The 20,254-nt window shown below is 39.0% G+C and overlaps 2 protein-coding genes across 7 annotated transcripts in view; both read left to right on the forward strand.

Moving 5' to 3' along the window:
• The window catches only part of Zcchc4 (zinc finger CCHC-type containing 4), a 51,639-nt gene extending 41,362 nt beyond the window's left edge, over positions 1-10,277 (forward strand). Inside the window, exons 11-13 of one of the 4 annotated variants that reach the window (XM_021722046.3) lie at positions 2,180-2,231; positions 2,767-2,911; positions 8,691-10,277. In XM_021722046.3, the coding sequence (XP_021577721.2) occupies positions 2,180-2,231; positions 2,767-2,911; positions 8,691-8,841 (348 nt within the window). In that variant the 3' untranslated portion in view covers positions 8,842-10,277. The other 3 variants (XM_005318916.5, XM_078021155.1, XM_078021156.1) reach the window with 3 other exon arrangements.
• A 6,455-nt stretch (positions 10,278-16,732) lies between these two features.
• Positions 16,733-20,254, forward strand: part of Anapc4 (anaphase promoting complex subunit 4) — a 32,095-nt gene continuing 28,573 nt past the window's right edge. For 2 of the 3 annotated variants that reach the window (XM_005318915.5, XM_078021154.1), the window contains exons 1-2: positions 16,736-17,032; positions 19,753-19,858. In XM_005318915.5, the coding sequence (XP_005318972.2) occupies positions 16,904-17,032; positions 19,753-19,858 (235 nt within the window). In that variant the 5' untranslated portion in view covers positions 16,736-16,903. Of the gene's footprint in view, positions 17,033-19,752; positions 19,859-20,254 lie in introns of all 3 variants that reach the window. The other variant, XM_021722045.3, reaches the window with a different exon arrangement.

The following is a 20,254-nucleotide window of genomic DNA, read 5'->3' on the forward strand; positions in this document are numbered from 1 at the left end:
TCCTTGTATGAGAGAAAACGTTTGACCCTTGACTATCTGAATCTGACTTATTTTACTTGGCATGATGTCTCTGGTTCTATCCATTTACTGACAGATGACATAATGTTGTTATTTGTTGTAACTGAGTAAAACTTCATTTTGTATATGTACAATATTTTCTTCATCTATTTGTCTGTTGATGTGTACCTAGGCACATTCCGTAAGTTGGCTGTTGTAAATTGTGCTGCTGTGAACATTGGTATACATGTATCACTATTGTATGCTGGTTTTAATTCTTTTGGATAAATACCAAGGAGTGGGATGGCTTGTTCTATTCCCAGTCTTTTGAGTAATTTCCATACTGCTTTCCAGAGTGGTTGAACTAATTCGCAGTCCAATAAGCAATGTCCTTGAGTGTATATCCCCACCCCATCCTTGCCAGCTAAGTATATTTTAATACAATAGTACTTTATTTCTAGTTATAGAGTACAACAGGCTTTTAAAAATACTTAATAGCCTTCATCATCATCAACAGTTACTTGAATTTATTTTCATATGATACTGTGTAACTGATAAAATTAGGAGTGTTTTAAAATAAGTCACTAAGTGAGTACTAGATTTGTAGTACTAGATTTGTATGTCTGTTGAGGGAAAAATTATTATGTTTCAAATAAGGCATTGAACTATGGATACCATCACTGTTATTAATTGTAGTAATAACTAATAACATGTGTGGTGCACTTTTTACATGTCAGGCCCTTTCCTAAGAGCTTTGGGTTTGCATGGATTAATGCATTTAATCCTCACAACAGCTTTATGAGGTAGGTACAGTTACTCTCCACTTTTTACAGATAAGGAAGGACTATAAGGGTCATGTCTCCTATTTATTATTTTGTCTTAATAAACTTTATTTTTTAAAATAGCTTTAAGTTCACAGCAAAATTGAACAGTGGGTACAGAGATTTCCCATGTTCTTTCTACCCACCTTCCCAAGCATAGGCCCCACTGTCAGTAGATGCACGCACCCATCAACACTTCGTAACACCATGAGTCATGACTTACATGAAGGTTCACTCTTGGTGTGGCACATTCTTTGGATTTGGATGACTGTATAATGACTGTATCCACCAGATAGATACCTACCGAAGGACATCTTCTTGGTTGCTTCCAAGTTTGGGCTTTATGGATAAACCTTCTATTTCATTTTTAGGAAGAAAGAATACCCCTTCAGTTTTGTTTATTTCCACATTAGAAAAAGGATGCTAGTTTTTTTTTTTTTTTTTGGAGGGGGGGTACTATTAAACACAAATTATTCTCCCAAGAAAAGGCTGAATTTATATAAATATTAGAAAAATTATTACTGATCATGCTTGTTTTTTCCCCCACTTTTTTTGTGGGTGCATTATAGTTGTACTCTACTTGTTTTTAACTATAGAAATACTTTTGATTATATATTTTCACTTAGTTTAGAAATGATCTGTATTTACGCCCAGATTGTGTAGAGTTTAAAATGGAGGAATACAAAACATTATTATTTAGAGATGCACATATAAATGGCAAACGTAAAAAGAGCAGGGAAATGAACATCTCAAAGACCAGAATAGTATTTGTTGTTCTTGGGGAAAGAGGGACACTGACGGGAAGGGGCACCTGGGGTGGGTCTGGGTGCTGGTGATATCTGCTTCTTGACCTGGTGGGTTTCCTTAGTATTGCTTTAAAATATGCCTTAAATTAGACATGTGTATTATGTACTTTTCTCGGTATATTTTACTTCACAGTTTTAATATTACTCAAATAGTAATCCATAATCTATCTTTGTAAGTTACTTAAAGCTCTCAAATATGAATGTCATTAAGGATTATATAGTATAGACACATAAAATTATGAATCATTAATTCTCTTGAAATTTTCATTATGAATCCTTCTTTGTACAGATTAGGTTGCTTGAACTGGAGTGGATTTTCAAGATCATTTAGATAAATCTCCTAATTTCACAGTTAAGGAAATTGAGGCCCATCAAGGAGGCATTTGAATTGAGTAGAGAAATGCATAAATTAAAATCAGAGTATTTAATTGTGAAGCCCAGGAAAGAGAGAAATAAGGAATGAATAATTTACATAGATTTTAATAAGGCATTTTAATTTTTAATTGTGGAACTTGATTTTTAATAACAAATATAATTTAAAAATTGTTTTTGTAGGATGGCAGGAAATGGAACCATTGCTTTCTCTGCAAAAAATGTGTAAAGCCTTGTAAGTATTGAGACTGGTGTTTGAGCTCTCTGTAAACATTTTTGAGTTCTTCCTCTAAGTAGTATTTTTATTTCATTACATTTAAAAAGAAAAAGTAATTAATGTAGAGACCTGATAGAACTTATTTGCTTTTTAATCTTTATAATTACCAACCTGTATGTTTTGTTTTCCATGGGGAGAGATGACTGCTAACCTGTTTCACTGTGGCATTTGGCTTGACTAATTGTTTTATTATTATTATTATTTTGGCTTGACTAATTTAAATAGGGCACTATGCTACTCAGTCAGCTACCACTGTGACTGGCTCTCAGCTCATGACTTTTGAGGAAGGGCTGAATTTGTTGCCTTGTAAATCAGAAGTTACCTGGTTTAAGTGGGATTCTACCCTCTTTGGTTTCTTTAGCCAAATTAAACTAGCTGTGCAAACCAGCCACAACATTTAAAATAAATGCTATTCTTGCATTCTACCTTAAAAGTCAATAAAATTAAAAGTTCTATCGAGTGAACTTCTAAAACTTCAATTTTTATTTTACAGCCTGGATCCACTGTAGCATTTGCAATCACTGTGCTGTTCCAGATCATTCTTGTGAGGGGACGAAAGATGGCTGCTTTATTTGTGGTGAATTAGATCACAAACGCAGTACTTGTCCTAACATTGGCACCTCTAAGAAAGCTAACAAGTTAGTTGAATTTTTTAATTACTAGAAAAAATTTTCTTTGTGTACTTTGTATGGAACAATCTACAAAAGTACAGGGCATCCAGAGGATTCAAAAGTGCCAACTTGTTATTGTTGCCATGACATTGTTCACAGAGATGGGGGAGGGAGAATGCCCAGAGGTCTGAAAGGGTGCTTTCAGGGAGCTCCGGGCTTTACAGGTGACACACAGAAATAACCAAACATGAGGTGGAAGGTGATTTCACATCTGTGGTTCATATAGAATCATAATTTTGAAATGAGAGTTCAGGCGTTATGGAAGGACAAGATATTTAGGTCAGGCCTTGAGGCACAGATCAGATACAGACATACAACGGTGGAAAGGATAGAGAAGGCATTTCAAGAGGAATTTCATTTGATTCCACGCAGTGAGAAATGAAGTTATTTCTTTAAATTACATCCAGTTTCATTGAAAATATTGAGACATGTTTAATACTTAAATATTTAAATTTCTATTATTATTTTTTCCTGTGATTATTTTCACTATTCCCACCATTATTTCTTTCTGATTGTAACTCAGAGCAAAAGTTATACCAGTGACAGTACCATACTTAGAAAAACTACTGTTATTGCAATGGGGTGAATTTGAATGATTATACTTAAAAAAAAAAAAAAAACTAAAAGAGGTTCTAGGGATTAAGTTGTCTTGTTTTATTGATTTTTTTTAAAGCAAAAACAACAAAAACTATTTAATATCACTGTTATTAGTTGCAGGTTACCAGATAGCCAGATTTAACATTTATGTCAAAATCAAAATTAGGATAAAAATATGGAACTGTATCATATGATTTGTGATGAAAATCCATTAGATTAGTTAGATTAGTATTACAAATATCTGATGCTTTTATGATTATTTTCTACTTATTTATTTATTTATTCCCCCCCCCAGTAGAAGTTAGTATTTTTTGTGGTACTGAGGATGAAATCCACAGGCTCTCTACCACTGAGCTGTATCCCCGTTTCTTAGGGTTTTTTTTTTTTTGTATTGTACCTTATTTTATTTATTTATTTTCATGTGGTGCTGAGGACAGGTGGGCCTCACACGTGCGAGGCTCACGCTCTACCACTGAGCCACAATCCCAGCCCCTCCTTAGTTTTTTTTTTTTTTTTTTTTTTTTAATGAAACTAAGTTTCTGAGGCTGAGTTTGAACTTGCAGTCCTCTTAATTCACCTTCCCTAGTATCTGGGATTACCGGTGTATGCCACCTCACCAGACTGGAATTTTTTTTCCATTAAAGTCCAGCCACTTGAATTCTGCCTGCTATTTAAACTGCCTCTTTTCAAATTTAATTATTTTCACTAGGTAGACCAAGGTAGAGTAGAATCTAAAAAACAATAATTAAATGAATCTTTTGTTTTTCCCTAGAAACCTCTGACTTTTAGTCTGGAATTATTGCATAATTTATGGTGTAATTTTGGGTGAAAACAGAAGTGACAGGTTCAGCCTTTAATTCTGTGAACTTAGTATACATAGAAACTGAGTTGGCATTTTGGTAATTGTAGGCTCTTCGATGCTTCTTAAATGACTAGTGTATTTGATACTAATGTTGTTTTCATTGGGGGAAATCATCTAGTATATTTCATGTTAGATTATAACAATTTTAATTCTAAGAGCAAATCCTTTGAAATGTGGTTTTCCTGATAATTCTTAAATAGTATTATTACTTTCTTCTGTAAGAAGAATCCTAAACTTGTTATTTCTTTCAAAAAATGTTCATAATGAAATTGGCAAGGCAAAATTATTTTTTCATCATAATAGTATTTTATTTATTATTTCATCAAAATAGTTTTAATAGCCTTTTATCGCATGTGTTGTAAAAGGTCTCCCAAACTTATGCTCTTTACAACTGTCTCATTCTTTGTTTTTTCTAAGTGGTAATTTTCCTTTAGGTGTGAACTGGAATGGTGCTGGCTCCCTCTTGTGGTTAAAACTCGTTTTATCAGTTACATAAATCCTTGCATTTAGAGGACAGATACTAGGTCAATTTAATTTTAAGGTAGAATAAAACAGTTAAGTTATTATACTCAATAAGTTCATCACAGTTAAAAGACATTATCTCTGGAAGGTTTATTTATTTACATTACAAATGAATATTTGTAAATATTTTCCTTCTGGTTTTGTTTACTATATTCCCAAGTGAGATCTGGTTCGTTTTTAGTCTTACTTATGGGTAGATGAACTGAAGAGAAATTTAAATTTTGTATATAGAAACACATGGTTCATTGACTTTGCTATTAGTGAAAACACTTTACTTCATTAAATTTGCTAAATCATTACTTATCTGGAAATTATCCTCTTAAAAAAAGAAGGATGGGGGAGAGAAGAGATAAATTTATAAGGATTTTTTGTTATGAACTGATGAGATATCCGAGTCTATAGTGCAGAATCTAAATGTGGAAAAAAGTAATGTTGTCAAGCAAACTTCCACATAATGATCATGTAAAACTACTAATAATAGCCAATGTTTATTGAATGACTGACTACTATATGGTTAGCATTTTACTTCAGTAACTTAGAGTATATGTATCAAGGTGATTAAAAGCACAGGATCTAAATCAGCTGGTCCTGTTGTTTCCTGTTTGGATGATATAGGACTTCAAAGCCTCAATTTCTTTTTTTTTTTTTTTGGTTTCTTTTTTTTTTTATTGGTTGTTCAAAACATTACAAAGCTCTTGACATATCATATTTCATACATTAGATTCAAGTGGGTTATGAACTCCCATTTTTATCCCTGAACTCCCATTTTTACTCCTTATACAGATTGCAGAATCACATCGGTTACACATCCACATTTTTACATAATGCCCTATTAGTAACTGTTGTATTCTGCTACCTTTCCTATCCCCTACTATCCCCCCTCCCCTCCCCTCCCCTCCCATCTTCTCTCTCTACCCCATCTACTGTAATTCATTTCTCTCCTTGTTTTTTTTTTTCCCATTCCCCTCACAACATCTTATATGTAATTTTGTATAACAATAAGGGTCTCCTTATATTTCCATGCAATTTCCCTTTTCTCTCCCTTTCCCTCCCACCTCATGTCTCTGTTTAATGTTAATCTTTTCCTCCTGCTCTTCCTCCCTGCTCTGTTCTTAGTTGCTCTCATTATATCAAAGAAGACATTTGGCATTTGTTTTTTAGGGATTGGCTAGCTTCACTTAGCATAATCTGCCCATTTCCCTGCAAATTCCGTGATTTTGTCATTTTTTAGTGCTGAGTAATACTCCATTGTGTATAAATGCCACATTTTTTAATCCATTCAGAAGGGCATCTGGGTTGGTTCCACAGTTTAGCTATTGTGAATTGTGCTGCTATGAACATCGATGTGGCAGTATCCCTGTAGTACGCTCTTTTAAGGTCTTCAGGGAATAGTCCAAGAAGGGCAATAGCTGGGTCAAATGGTGGTTCCATTCCCAGCTTTCCTAGGAATCTCCATACTGCTTTCCAAATTGTCCGCACCAATTTGCAGTCCCACCAGCAATGCACAAGTGTACCCTTTTCCCCACATCCTCGCCAGCACTTGTTGTTGTTTGACTTCATAATGGCTGCCAATCTTACTGGAGTGAGATTGGTATCTTAGGGTGGTTTTGATTTGCATTTCTCTGACTGCTAGAGAGGGTGAGCATTTTTTCATGTATTTGTTGACTGATTGTATGTCTTCCTCTGAGAAGTGTCTGTTCAGGTCCTTGGCCCATTTGTTGATTGGGTTATTTGTTATCTTATTGTTTAATTTTTTGAGTTCTTTGTATACTCTGGATATTAGGGCTCTATCTGAAGTGTGAGGAGTAAAAATTTGTTCCCATGATGTAGGCTCCCTATTTACCTCTCTTATTGTTTCTCTTGCTGAGAAAAAACTTTTTAGTTTAAGTAAGTCCCATTTGTTGATTCTTGTTATTAACTCTTGTGCTATGGGTGTCCTATTAAAGAATTTGGAACCCGACCCCACAATATGTAGATTGGAGCCAACTTTTTCTTCTATCATATGCAGAGTCTCTGATTTGATATCAAGCTCCTTGATCCATTTTGAGTTAACTTTTGTGCATGGCGAGAGAAGGGGATTCAGTTTCATTTTGTTGCATATGGATTTCCAGTTTTCCTAGCACCATTTGTTGAAGATGCTATCCTTCCTCCATTGCATGCTTTTAGCCCCTTTATCAAATATAAGATTGTTGAAACTTTGTGGATTAGTCTCTGTGTCCTCTATTCTATACCATTGGTCCACCCGCCTGTTTTGGTACCAGTACCATGCTGTTTTTGTTACTATTGCTCTGTACAAAGCCTCAATTTCTTCACCTAAAAGTAGTTGGGGGAAGGGTGACATCTGCCTTGCTTAGTTTCCTTCCTAGCTCCTTAAAGATGATGTCCATTCAATTTTGTGTTCCCCACACCTAACAAACACCATGCTGATTGAACAAAAAGTGAGGCTTAAGTTTGATTCATTAAGGATTATGTGCTATTAATGAAGTTCTCCCAGGTTTTGTCCTGGGAAGACCAAGAAGGGCTGAGTTTGCTGTGGCTTATGAGAGGTAGACTCTAATGATTGATATTCCTAGGCAGCCAGGGAAGTTTCCATGTGTGCCAGTGGCTATTAGTGTCAGCCCACTCCTTGGTTCTTGATGTTATAAAGAGCATGATTTTGCTACCCTGGAGATGTTGAATGAATGCACCAGTAATCTTTCCCAGGCACAGATTGCATGTAACTTAGTTCAGAGAACACCAGAAACAAAAAGATCTGTTTTTTAAAATATTTAATCTTAAGTTTTAGGTGGACACAATATCTTTATTTTACATTTATGTGGTGCTGAGGATTGAACCCAGTGCCTCGTGCATGCTAGGCGAGCACTCTACCACTGAGCCACAATCCAAGCCCAAAGATCTGTTTTTGTTTTGTTTTGTTTATACCAGACATTGAACGTAGGGGTGCTTAACCATTGAGTCACATCCCCGGCCCTTTTGCCTTTTAAATATTTTCTGTTTAGAAACAGAGTCTAAGTTGCTTAGGCCTCAATAAATTGCTGAGGCTGGCTTTGAACTTGTGATCGTCCTGCCTCAGCCTCCCGATTACGTTAAATGAGATACATGTGCCTGGGAATACAGGCGTGAGCCACTGCACCCTGCAGAAGGGATCTGTTTTGTCTGATGTAGTGTAGTGTTTTGAGAGGGTGAAGTGAGTTCCAGCCTGTTCATTTTGAAACTAGTCTTCAAGAAGATAGGGACCACAAAAGGTGGACCGCCTATGTGGCACTTGTCAGGATTTCTATACCTGCAGAGGGAAGGAAAATTAGCTGCAGGGTTTATAAAAATAGGCCTTTTCAAGTGTCAGTTTTTCCAATGTGCTCTTTCATTTTCCTACTTGTGCTAATGCCATATGTATTAATCCCTGTCCTAAAAAATATAATTCAGGCATTTGGAGATTGAAGTGCTGAGTTGAGCAGTGTAGATACACTGAAAAAAGCAAAAGCCAAAAACGAACTCACTCGTTGGTGTGGTTATTTACCTTCATGGTGTGTTTGTCCCAAATAGCTTGTTCTAAATCTGTAATAGTTATCTTTTAAAGACATGTCTTTTCTCGAGCATTTTGCTCCGTCAGGCCTCCGTTTCTTTGTTGTTATGGTTGGGATATTGAGGATTTATGCTTACAATACAGCAAATTCTTTCCCTTCTGTTTTCCTATTTGGTTAGCTAGTTAATTAAACTTCACCATAATTACATAATTCACTGTGCTCATTCTATAAAATAATTTAGCACCTTGTTTTTCAGAGCTGTCAGAAAGCAGAAGCAAAGAAAAAGTAATAAGATGAAAATGGAGACCACAGAAGGACGATCCATGAATCACACATCTGTTACAGGGAGAAAGAAGAGGAGGGAGAGAGCCCATCAATATCTTTGCTCTTAAATGTCCAGTGACTTGAGAATAAGAAAGATTTATAGTCCAACCTTTGATGCCATTTTCTGCAAGTGCCATACTGGACTTAAATTCAGTCGCTTTAAACGTATGCACCTTTCTAAGCTCAATAACAGGCAGGTGGCATTTGCTGGCTTCTCCTTCCCCTTCTGCCTCTCTGGAGACCTGGGGAGCTGTTCCATCCTGAGCTGGGTTTACTGGTGCACTCTGCATGCCTTTTCTCTTCTAAATCTCTCCCAATCTTATTGTTTTAACCTCCTTTGCCTGAAAAGTGGGCATACAGCATTCTTTTGCAGATGATTTCAGAAGAAAATGAAAGTAAAAAACTGTAAAATTTTGTTTATATTGAACATAAAAGTGTGTTTAGATATGAAAATATTCTGTTAAATAGTAATCAGTGGCATAACTCCTCTTGCAAAGAAAAGTACAATTTACAATTATTTTTCAGTTGAATCTGATGATGGAAAGAATTTTTTGGAAAGGCACTCTACATATATAAAGGTCACAATGATATTATTAAATGTTTATTTTTCCAGTACTTCTTGTAGTTGTCCTTGATGGTATAGACTCACGTAAATATTGGGTGAATGAGATGGTTAGAACCATGACTTGCTGTCACTTCAATGTCTTAACCAATGCTATAAGTTTATCTCTTTGGAATAGCGGTTGGTAGCAGAAGGGAGCATTGTAATTAAAATCTTCACTCTTGTCTTGATGAACACTTCCCGGCTGCATGGCCATGGCCAAATTACTCACTCTCTGAAAACTCCAGTTTCGGGGCTGGGGATGTGGCTCAAGCGGTAGCGTGCTCGCCTGGCATGCATGTGGCCCGGGTTTGATCCTCAGCACCACATACCAACAAAGATGTTGTGTCCGCTGAGAACTAAAAAATAAATAAATATTAAAAACTCTCTCATTCTCTCTCTCTCTCTCTCTCCTCTCTCACTCTCTCTTTAAAAACAAAAACAAAAACAAAAAAAACTCCAGTTTCTTCATTATTCTAGTGTGGAGCATAATAGCTATAACTCAGTATATATTAACTCAAGTTCGCTCCCCCAGTCACCACCGTCACCATACTAAAGTTTGAACCCAGGGCACTCTACCACTGAGCTACATCCCCAGCCCTTTTTATTTTTTATTTTGAGACATGCCAAGGTTGGCCTTGAACTTGCGATCTTCCTGCCTCATCCCTCTAAAGTCGCTGGGATTACAGGTGTGTGTTAATGCACCTGATTCATGTTTTTTTTGTGATTACGTTAAATGAGATACATGTGCCTGGCTCTCAGTTTTCCTCTGTCATTGACAAGTTCTGTCAACAGATGAAGATTGCTCCTGGGACTTAATGGCATCTGCTGGTCCAATAGTCTAGCTCTGAAGGGAGTCATTTGAACTACCAGAATAAACATTATCTGATATTATCTCCTTAAGACTGAATAGTTTTTGAATGATTTATATTTGCTTAGTGACTTATTCCCAAACAACTGCTTTAAATTTGATTTGAAGGCATCTTTCGGTTATCTCAAGCCCTGTGAGTACTGCACCTCATCTGGTGTTATAATTTTAGGTAAGTAAGATTGTTTAACGCATGATGGGAAATACTCAAGCATGGCCCAGAGCAATAGGGTAGTGGTGTACATCAGGCAACCTCAAAATAGGAGTTAAAACTCTTGGACTTAATAAGCATCAGAGAATTCTTCTTTGCACTCTCCACCCTTGGCAGTGCTGGGGATGAGCCCAGGACTCTGTGCATGCTTGATAAACATTCTACCACTGAGCTACACCGATAGCCCTGTCTTGTTCCCTTTGGTATGTGATTGCTGTGATGACAGGAAAGGCAGGTCTGGAGATGATTAGATGAGACATAAACTCTGTAAAATCATTGTGAGTTCCCCTCTCTGAATCAAGCCTGGATAGGGATATTGCCTGACTTTTATAGTGTTCACTGTATATTGGTAAAATACTTTGAATTCTCCTCTGAAAATCTCAGACATACCTGAGTGACTCTGACCACTAAACAATTGGGTCCCTATGATCAATGGTTATTTTCATCTACATGTTCCTTAATTTTAAGATAACATCAATGGTAAAGTCATCACTGAAGCCTGGTATGTATGGTTCTATCTAGTTACATGGGAGACTGAGAAGGAGAACTGCTTGAGCCCAGGAGTTGGAGGCTAGTCTCCAACATAGCAAGACCCCTATCTATCTCCAAAATTTAAAAAAAAAAAAATTATCATAGCTTTCCTGGGGAGAAAAAAGAAACATTATTCTATTAATATACATATTAATTTTTTAGATTTTTCTGATTTTAGAAATATTGAGACGCAGAAAGAGTACAACTTTAGAATTGAGGAAATAGAGTATTAGTTCTAATGAGGAGTAATTTTTCTTAAAACTTTGTTATCTTAGAAAATTAGAATTAAGGAATTAGGTGATTCTGTCTTATACTCAATACCATTTTTTTTTTTAGTTGTTGATAGACTTTTATTGTATTTATTTATGTGCGGTGCTGAGAATTGAGTCCAGCGTCTTACACATGCCTCACACACGCTACTGCTGAGCCCCAGGCCCACTCAATACCAATTTTTAGGACTTAATCTCTGAACATTAAGATACCTACTAAAACAGCAGTGGGAAAAAAATGTCTGAAATATGACAGATAAAAATTTGTAAACTTTTTAAAAGTTGACATTTTAAATAAATAATTACAGGTAAATTTCATCTGCTTCTTACATTACCAAATTTAATGAATTACCACATCATATTTTTAGGCTCTCCATTAGACTTTGCAGTTTTTTCTTCATCAGTCTGATCCTTAGTCTGTAATATGCTGCCTTCTTTTCATACTATACTGCTCTTCCTGCTTGGAATTTGGGCATCTGTTGAAATCTTATGGAGTCTTCAGGTCCTGGCTTCTGAATCCATAAGTCTACATACTATCCAATATCTTCTTCTCTGAACCCCTCAGTGTTCTGTACCATTTATTTTATTTTCCCCAAAGAGTTGAGCTTTCAACGTTAGTACACATTTTATCTATGCTTATTTTTTTAAATATTTATTTTTTAGGTGTAGATGGACACAACACAATGCCTTTATTTTTATGTGGTGCTGAGGATCGAACCTGGGTCCCCCCTGTGCTAGGCGAGCACTCTACTGCTGAGCCACAATCCCAGCCCTTATCTATGCCTATTAAATGCCTAGTAGGTACTCAATAAAAATCTGAGGAAAGAATAGAATTGTCCAGAGGCTTTGAGATGGTAGGCATGCCTAAGATGTGGAAAGGACTTGCTCCTGTCTGTTTATTCTAAAGACTGAAAAAAGGAAAACAGACCTAAATAATATTGAATGGGATTAGGAGACTCAGTTTTGGGAGTAACTTGAAGAAAAACCCTTGAGTTGATATCTGGCCCCTTCAAAGCAATCTATAAAATACTCGGCATCTGAGAGAGATTTGCCTAATTCTGAAAATAAAACCACAGCTTAAAAAGAGTCCAATGTGCTGCCACCTCTTTTGCAACGTCCTTATTGGTCTCTTCAGGGGAGCAGTACCTTTCTGTCCAGTGTGTTAAAGTGTGTGTTAGTGGGTTTTCATTTTATATTTCTTTTTAGGTCCTTAAATCCTGCCCTATAGTAGAACGACTTTATGAACTTGTTTACCCTATAGGTATTAGAAACTTGTTGATGGCAGGGACCTGTGGGTGTCATTGGGCCATTGGGCTTGTTCACTAGAGCTCCTAGAACTGTGCCTTGCACAAGGTGATACCTGAGATCTCTGACTGCATTGTAAGTGATATCAGTTAGTGGGAAACAGTCAGCCAGATTAACACGTTTTCCTGGAATTAGTAGGTGTTCACAAATACCAACTCACTAAGTAGAAATGCCATTATAGACTACTTTATGCCTCAGCACCCCAGCTTCAGAAGCTAATACACTTAGAGTGCCTAGGTAAGGAAAGCTTCCACAAATGCAAAGGACAATCTGATTTTACTTATTCAATGTGATTTTAGTTGGAACATTAAGACATGGGTTTAATTACTTGAGGGTCAGCTTAGAAGGTCATTGCAATAAAGTGAAGGTAAAATCTCTACTGTTTGATTTCAGTCGTTGTAGTATAAATGTTAACTCAGCAAGATTGAGGAATATAGCACCAAAAGTGAGCAAGAAGATCTCAGAGCTCAGAGAGGTGAGTTTAGCCCATTAGCCAGATGGTCCCAAGAGTCTCAAACTGTTGAGTTGCCTGGTACATTGCAGACTAGCAGAGGGATAACAGCAGGTGAGCTCTAAGAAACCAAGCCTGAATAGACGGGCCAGTGTCTTTATCAGCAGATGGGGAGGCCAGGAATGGGAGAGAATGAGGATTAATTTTTTAAATTAATTTAAATTAATTTTTTATTTTCCAGTTAATATATGAGCCATGAAACCAGAGGAAATTGAAAGCTCTGTACTCCTACAACCAGGGATAACCATCATTAGAATTTCCCTCTTCTTCCGAATATAGTTCTTACATGTAGTTATACAGACTCAGCTGAAAGTACCCCCAAAACTCAAATTGGAAATATATACTGTTTGCAACCCAGACTTTTTCACAGACATGTTGCAAATACCAATTTATGTTTATAAAGATAGTATTATTCTTCAGGGTAGTTAGTTCCACTAGTTCTGGCTAGGCTTGTGATAGGGGTGAGTTCAAGGTCACAATGAAGCTCAGGACTTTTGTTTCCTGGTTGAGGAAGTGTTCATTCTCTCTCCAGTGGGGAAGCCAGCATGGAGCTTCAATTGCTGGGGAGCCAGCCTTGGGGTGCTGCTGCTGCTGCTGCTTGCAGCCTGTCTTCAAGTCTTCGCTACTGCTGGACTTTTAATTTACACGAGGCAACACATACTATTTGTGCTGGGATTTTTTGGGAGGTACTAGAACCCATGGCTTTGCACACACTAGGCAAGAGATCTATTCCTGAGCTACACTCCTAGCCCTACTTTTGTCATTTTGAATCAGTTGTCCCCCTACCCATGAATGTAACTATGATAGAACAGAGAGCTTCCAGCATCAACTTTTACATTTATTTATTTTTCCAGCAAGTTCACAATTTGTTTATTTTGTGTGTTCCACCCATTTCATGACTTCAGAATAGCCTTTCACATGGCTTGCATTGGTCACCTCCCATACAACTCCATCTTCCATCTCTGGATGTGGGAATCCCAAAGCTTTGTTCAGACCCTGACTTTCCCCCATCATGTGCCTCTCTAGTTGCCTGGGGCATCACAGATTTCCTTGCTACGTCTCTGCCTTAACACAGTCCTCACTGAACTTCTTTTCTCTGCTCTACTCTCTCCCTCCCATGCTCCACTACCCCAGCTCCCTGAGTCAGTAACAGCCAGCCCTCTGCTCCCCGATCCTGTGCACTCACATACTCCAGCCTGCCTCTCAACTATTCCCTTCCTTTTCATTCCTCCAACCTGATGAATAATCAGTTCTGCTTCAGGAATGTTTTTGGAAGCTGCCTCACCATCCCTTTAACTAGGCTTCCTGTTGTCTTTATACTTCTAGTCCTTTCCATTCTAACTCTCTGCCCTTGTCCTAAGAATTAAGGCCTTAACTAATCAGATTCTGTCACACTCTCCCTCCCAATTTCTTTTGCAGCTACCTAGCCCTTCACAAATCCATTTCTGTACTATCATGGTATGAAAATATGCCACTAACATGAGCTAGCCCAAGAAAAATAGTTATTTCTAGAAAGGTAGTTCTTGCACCCCCTCCTAACACTAGAGGAGAATATAAAGAGTATGGAATTACAGAGTCCATTTTTCCTTCCATTCTCCTCCCCTGTCGGCAGATATTTCTACTCTCCTGCTCTGGTTTCCTTAAAAAGCACCACCTGAGTCTTGGGCTTCCTTTCTTCTTGATTCTGCGCCACAAAGGTGCAAATGAGCAAGTTTGACAAAGCACTCTTTCCTCCTGATGGGAAAGACAAATAAACAGAGTAAAACTAAAATCAATCTTTTTTTTTTTTTTTCCTACCAGGGATTGAACACAGGGGCCCTTAACCACTGAGCCACATCCCCAGCCCTTTTTTGTATTTTATTAGAGATAGGGTCTCACTGAGTTGTTCAGGGCCCCGCTAAGTTGCTGAGGCTGGGTTTGAAATCTTGATCCTCCTGCCTCAGCCTCCCAAGTTTCTGGGATTACAGGCATGTGCTACTGTGCCCAGGAAACCGAAATCTCTTTTTTTGGGGTCAGAGGAAAAAGAAAAGGCTGGAAAACACTGTATTAACAGTTCTTGTCCTACTGGGAGCATTTCCAGTAACCATTACACAGGTGATTCTCCTATAAGGCTATTCACTGTTTCCTGTGTTGAAAGGCCTTCTTGGAAATTCATACTCTTCCTTGAAGGTTGGTATGCAGGTAATTATATTCTCTTCTGTCCTTTGATATCTCTTGGAACAGTCACTTTTATGTGTTGTATGGGGGTTCATGTTGAGGTTAAATTCCAGAAAAATGGCCATTCAGTTTCCATAAGAACATTAAGTGGAGTGTATTGGACCCCCACTGTACTAGTAATATTTGTACAAATAATATAATTATCCATTATTGCTGCTCCAAATCATTAATGAAAACACATGAAAATGCATTTCATGAATAACAAAGGCAAGTCCATTTTCACCTTGGATAGGTTGAATCTGGGAAAATTGGGGAGACATGTTAAGGTACTCGCAGCAAAGGCAAGAGTAGGAAAGCCTATGTCTGAAAGGGAGCAGGGAAGGCATTGAGTCAGAGATAAGAACAGTGCCTGGCACTGGCATACATAACAGCTACTTGCATATTTGTTGCTAGAAGAATCTAATGCCTGCTCCTCAAGGGCCAGATTCAGAAAAGGGCAGGAATATTGGACTTACTGAAAGATGGCTGGCTTTCTCCCATAGATGTCAATTCAGGAGTCCCAGTGGTGTTCTCTTAGGTGGGAACTGTTGAACATGTTGACTCTTATTTATTTGTTTGTTTTTATAAAGGAGCACCTGCCAGGCTAGGAGCCTTCTGGGTTGAGTCCATGTAACCATGTATTTTTACATAATAAAACCTTAGCTGGAGAATCAACCTGTGAGAGCCCATAGCCCTCATTTATTATAGTGGGCTGCTACCACCAATAACTTGTGAGGTGCATATTTAAAGAGGACGAAGAATCAAAGTATTATTTGCACATGTGAAGGAGTTTAAGCAGGCTCTCCCCCAACCTTAACTGCAAACTGGAGTCATTTAAAGGGTTTTAATAAACACTGGTTCCCCGGCTTGGGACTGTGGCCCAGCGGTAGAGCGCTCCCCTGGCATATGCGAGAGCCTGGGTTCGATCCTCAGCACCACATTAAAATAAATAAATAAATAAGTGAGGTAAAGGTATTGTATCCAACTACAACCAAACAGTAAATATTTTTTTAAAAAAATAAATACTGGGTCCCATTCGGTATTAATCCCTTTAATTGATCTGGGAGGGGGGAGGCGAGCTTTTTAAAATTCTGCTGAGCAACCAGGACTGAGAACTAAGACCGTTTAAAGGACTCCTGGCTGATAAGGACGTAAAGTTTACAGCGTCTCTAAGGCCTTGCTCCCAAATCCTCGACGATCCTTTTTCCCTACAGCAGTGAATTACTCTGAAGTCTGCGAAGACCTGAAAACACCCACGCACGACTGGCGGGTGGCCGGAGAGACACGCCCCTATCAGCCCCCGGGCCAGCCCCCGTGCTAGCTCCGCCCCGAGCCCGCCCTCGCCACGCCCCCGCCCTTGCCAGGCCCCGCCCAGCTCCTCCCCCGGGCACGCCCGTCAACACGCCGACCGCCCCAAGCCCTCCCGCCTGCTCGCCACCTCTTTCCTCTCGCGAGGACTCCCTGGCGCCGGAAGTTCCCGGAGCGAGCTGCGGGGCGGGGTGGAGGGAAGGGTAGCTGGGCCGCGTTGGCCGAGCAGGGCGGCTCTCCCCGGGACCCAGGGAGTCTGGCTTTTCGCCCAAGGCCGGTGCCGAGGGCTCCGCCGCCCTCTGACTGGGGTGTGGTTGCAGGGCCGCCCCTATGTTGCGTTTTCCGACCTGTTTCCCATCCTTCCGGGTGGTGGGAGAGAAGCAGCTGCCCCAGGAGATAATTTTCCTGGTCTGGTCGCCTAAGCGGGATCTCATTGCTTTGGCCAACACCGCGGGCGAGGTAAGTGAGCCGGCTGGGTCCACTGGCATTGGGTCGAGAACCCCAGCCCAGCCCGGCTCCCGTGGGCCAGACTGCTCGAGTGTCATCCGTTTCCTGCTTGGCGGCCCACCTGCGTGCCCCGCCCCTGCTCCAAGGCGGCAGTCAACTTTTAAGTAGTGGAACTGTGAAGGACTGTATCTGCCGAAGACGGTTTATTTATATGCCAGTTTCCTGTATTTTGGGTCTTGAGAAGTTTTCGCTACAACAACACAGCCCTGCATCCTCAAGTCGCCCCCATTCTTTGATTTGTTTCTTGAAAAGCCCATGCATGATGTGCCACTCTGGAGCAAGGAAGTGGTAGATTCTTGATTCTGCCCTGAGTCTTTTTTCAGTTTAATAGCAGAATACACATAAATTGTTCTCAAGCCTTACTGCAAATGTGCATGGTGTAGCTACCAATAGGGGAGGTTTTAAGGCTCTGTGTCCTGTTGTCCAACTTTTTATACCTGGGTTGGATGGCCACTTTCCACTTGAAGGTACCTTTAAATTGAAAAAGAATGGCGTGTCACTGGATTCCTGACAATATGTGTGAACGCTGTCAGCGTTTCTAGTCATTTATATTATGCTTTATCTTGTATAACCAGTTTGTAGACGGTTTTCTGCTAAAGGGTAGTCTTATTTGGCAGCCATTTTGTAAGGAAACCTTCACTTATGCATCTTTCCTCCTTGGGCAGGTAAAGTTGTGTTATGTGTAGCCAAAATTTGAAAACTAGGTGGTAAGGCAATCCTAGCAGCCTGTAAAACTGCATTACCATGTTATCTGCCTTAACTCAGTGTATCAGTATGATGTCTAGTTTCTTAAGGCTCTCCGTGAGTCTTTAGTCTGTCTTCTGCCAGGGTGCTTTGGAATTCTATCATGATTCTAGAGAGATTTACAGATAATACAGTCATGGTAGTAGGAAGGAAGGTAGATATTGGGGCATTAAGAGCATTCAGATGGGTATATGATAGTGGGCACTGTTGTTTCCATTTTCTCTAAGAAGCAGCAAAGGGCATTGTCTGAGTGAATATCGAGAAGTAAATTTGGAGGAGAGAGAAGAGGTGTGAAAAAGGTGACAAGACAGGAGGGTCTGGGAAGTGTAACAGGATTGCTTGTCAATATTAAGGACTACGGAAAGTTAGTGGCCTAGTAGACAAAGCAGTGAGTATGCTTGTACCTGTTTCTTCATTCTGTTTTGCTCTGTGGATGCAGACATGATTGGGCTTAAGCAGGATTGTTGTTTCACAAGTGTGGCAAAGAGATGCAAAGGAGTTGAAGTTACATGCAAATGTAGTGACTATAGTGATGAATCTTGGATTCTAACCTGATCAAGGAGGCGAGTGAGGGTATTTCAGGGTGAGTGACATTGAATAGGTAGTAGAATCAAAGGATTGTATACCCTGATGAGGTTGAGGAATTAGAGTTGGATCTTAGTAGAGATCAGCTGGAAAGTGGGAATGGAAGTTTGAAACAGATTTTGGCAGCATTGTGAACTGTTGGTAGTGACGAGGCCCGGGGCGTGCACCTAGGAGTGGCTGTGGTGAAGTAGGGAAATATGATCATTGGAGAGAGACAGCTGAGAACGGTCACCAAATGTAATAATGAGTAGTTTTGGAAAATGTGAGTGAGCAAGGAGACCAGCTCTTTAAGGAATGAGAAGAATGGCCTAGGGGTCTGTCATATGTTTGGAGATTTTAAAGAAGTCATCCAGAAATGGTATTAAGAATCGAGGAGGATACCTACTTCATCTCCTAGCCCAGTAGAAAGACTACACAGGACATGGGATACGAAACGGCCACCAGCTGCAATGTTACAGGGAAGCAGTAGCCTCAGGTGAGAGGTGCATTTCAGAGAAAAGGATGAAGATAGTGTTTTGAAGATGACCGATTGATCATGAATTGCAAAGGACGTGAAGGGAGAGTGTCAGAAGAAAGAAATAGTGTAGGTAATTCCAGACAAGAGGATCAAATCTAAGGTGTGAGCAATTCTTTGGGAGTCCTGGGTTCCCAAAGGTGACTGATATTATCAGGAATGAAGGGCATTCTGACCTGTGAGGGAAGGCAGGAGACTAGTGAGGCTTCATGTGTGGGGACTAAGGAGATGGGGAGTGATCCTTTCATGCAGTCCTGAAACTTTTCTTCTTTTTTTCCAATGGTTAGTTATATAGAGAGGCTAGAGTAAGGACAGGTTTAGTTTTGAGGCTCAAGGGGCCCCGGAGCATCATACTGACCTTACAAGGTGGGCATTTACTGGTGCAGAAACGCAAATGTAGACTGGGGTAAGTGACTTATTCAAGATCCATGGCTAGAAAGTGATACAGCTGAAATTAGATGCCAAATTGTCTGATCCAAAGTTTAATTATTTTACTATTTACAGCTACTTTTTAAGTGCTATTTATGTTCTTTGTTTCTTTTTTGTTGTTGTCTTTTTCTTGGATAGTCTTTTTATTCCTTTCTAAAAGGTAAATCTGTTGATATAAAAGAAAAATGTGCAAGTACAGGGTTAAATTGAAATGCTTATTTTATCGTTTTCTTTCAAAATGCCTTATGTTCATTCAGCTACTTGTCTTCTGTTCCTCTGATAGTTAAATATTTTACTCAGTAGATGATAAGTGTTTAAAGTCTTATGTTGGGGGGATCTAGCTTTATTTTGTTTTTTGAAATAGATTTTTAATTCTGACATTTTATCTGTTTTATCTTAGGTTTTACTTCATCGACTTGCAAGTTTTCATCGAGTTTGGAGTTTTCCACCAAATGAAAATACAGGAAAGGAAGTAACCTGTCTGGCTTGGAGACCAGATGGCAAACGTAATAATAATATTATAAAAAATAACTTTCTTATTTTCATAAAGAGTGTTCTGTATAAAAGCTTATTTCAGAAAGAATTAATTGTGTACACTGAAATTATAAGTTTGGGGATTTTAATTTTTTAGAATGCTTTAACAATTTTTCATAGAACTCAGATGAATTTTACCATCTTCCTTCTTTGGCAGATATCTCTGGCAAAGATAACTTTGAAGTGAGATCTAATGGAGTATACAAATGTTTTGGTCTGATTCTTTCCTTTTTGTGCTTGTGCTGCACCATTTGACCCAAGTACCACCTGTCATTTACCAGTCAGTTCAGTGCCACCTTGGCCTTTTTCTCCCAAGAGTATATTTTAGCACTAACTATGTGGCTCATAAATATTCTTTGTGTGTCTAT

Source organism: Ictidomys tridecemlineatus, chromosome 9 (assembly GCF_052094955.1).
Source record: "Ictidomys tridecemlineatus isolate mIctTri1 chromosome 9, mIctTri1.hap1, whole genome shotgun sequence".
Classification (NCBI taxonomy): domain Eukaryota; kingdom Metazoa; phylum Chordata; class Mammalia; order Rodentia; family Sciuridae; genus Ictidomys; species Ictidomys tridecemlineatus.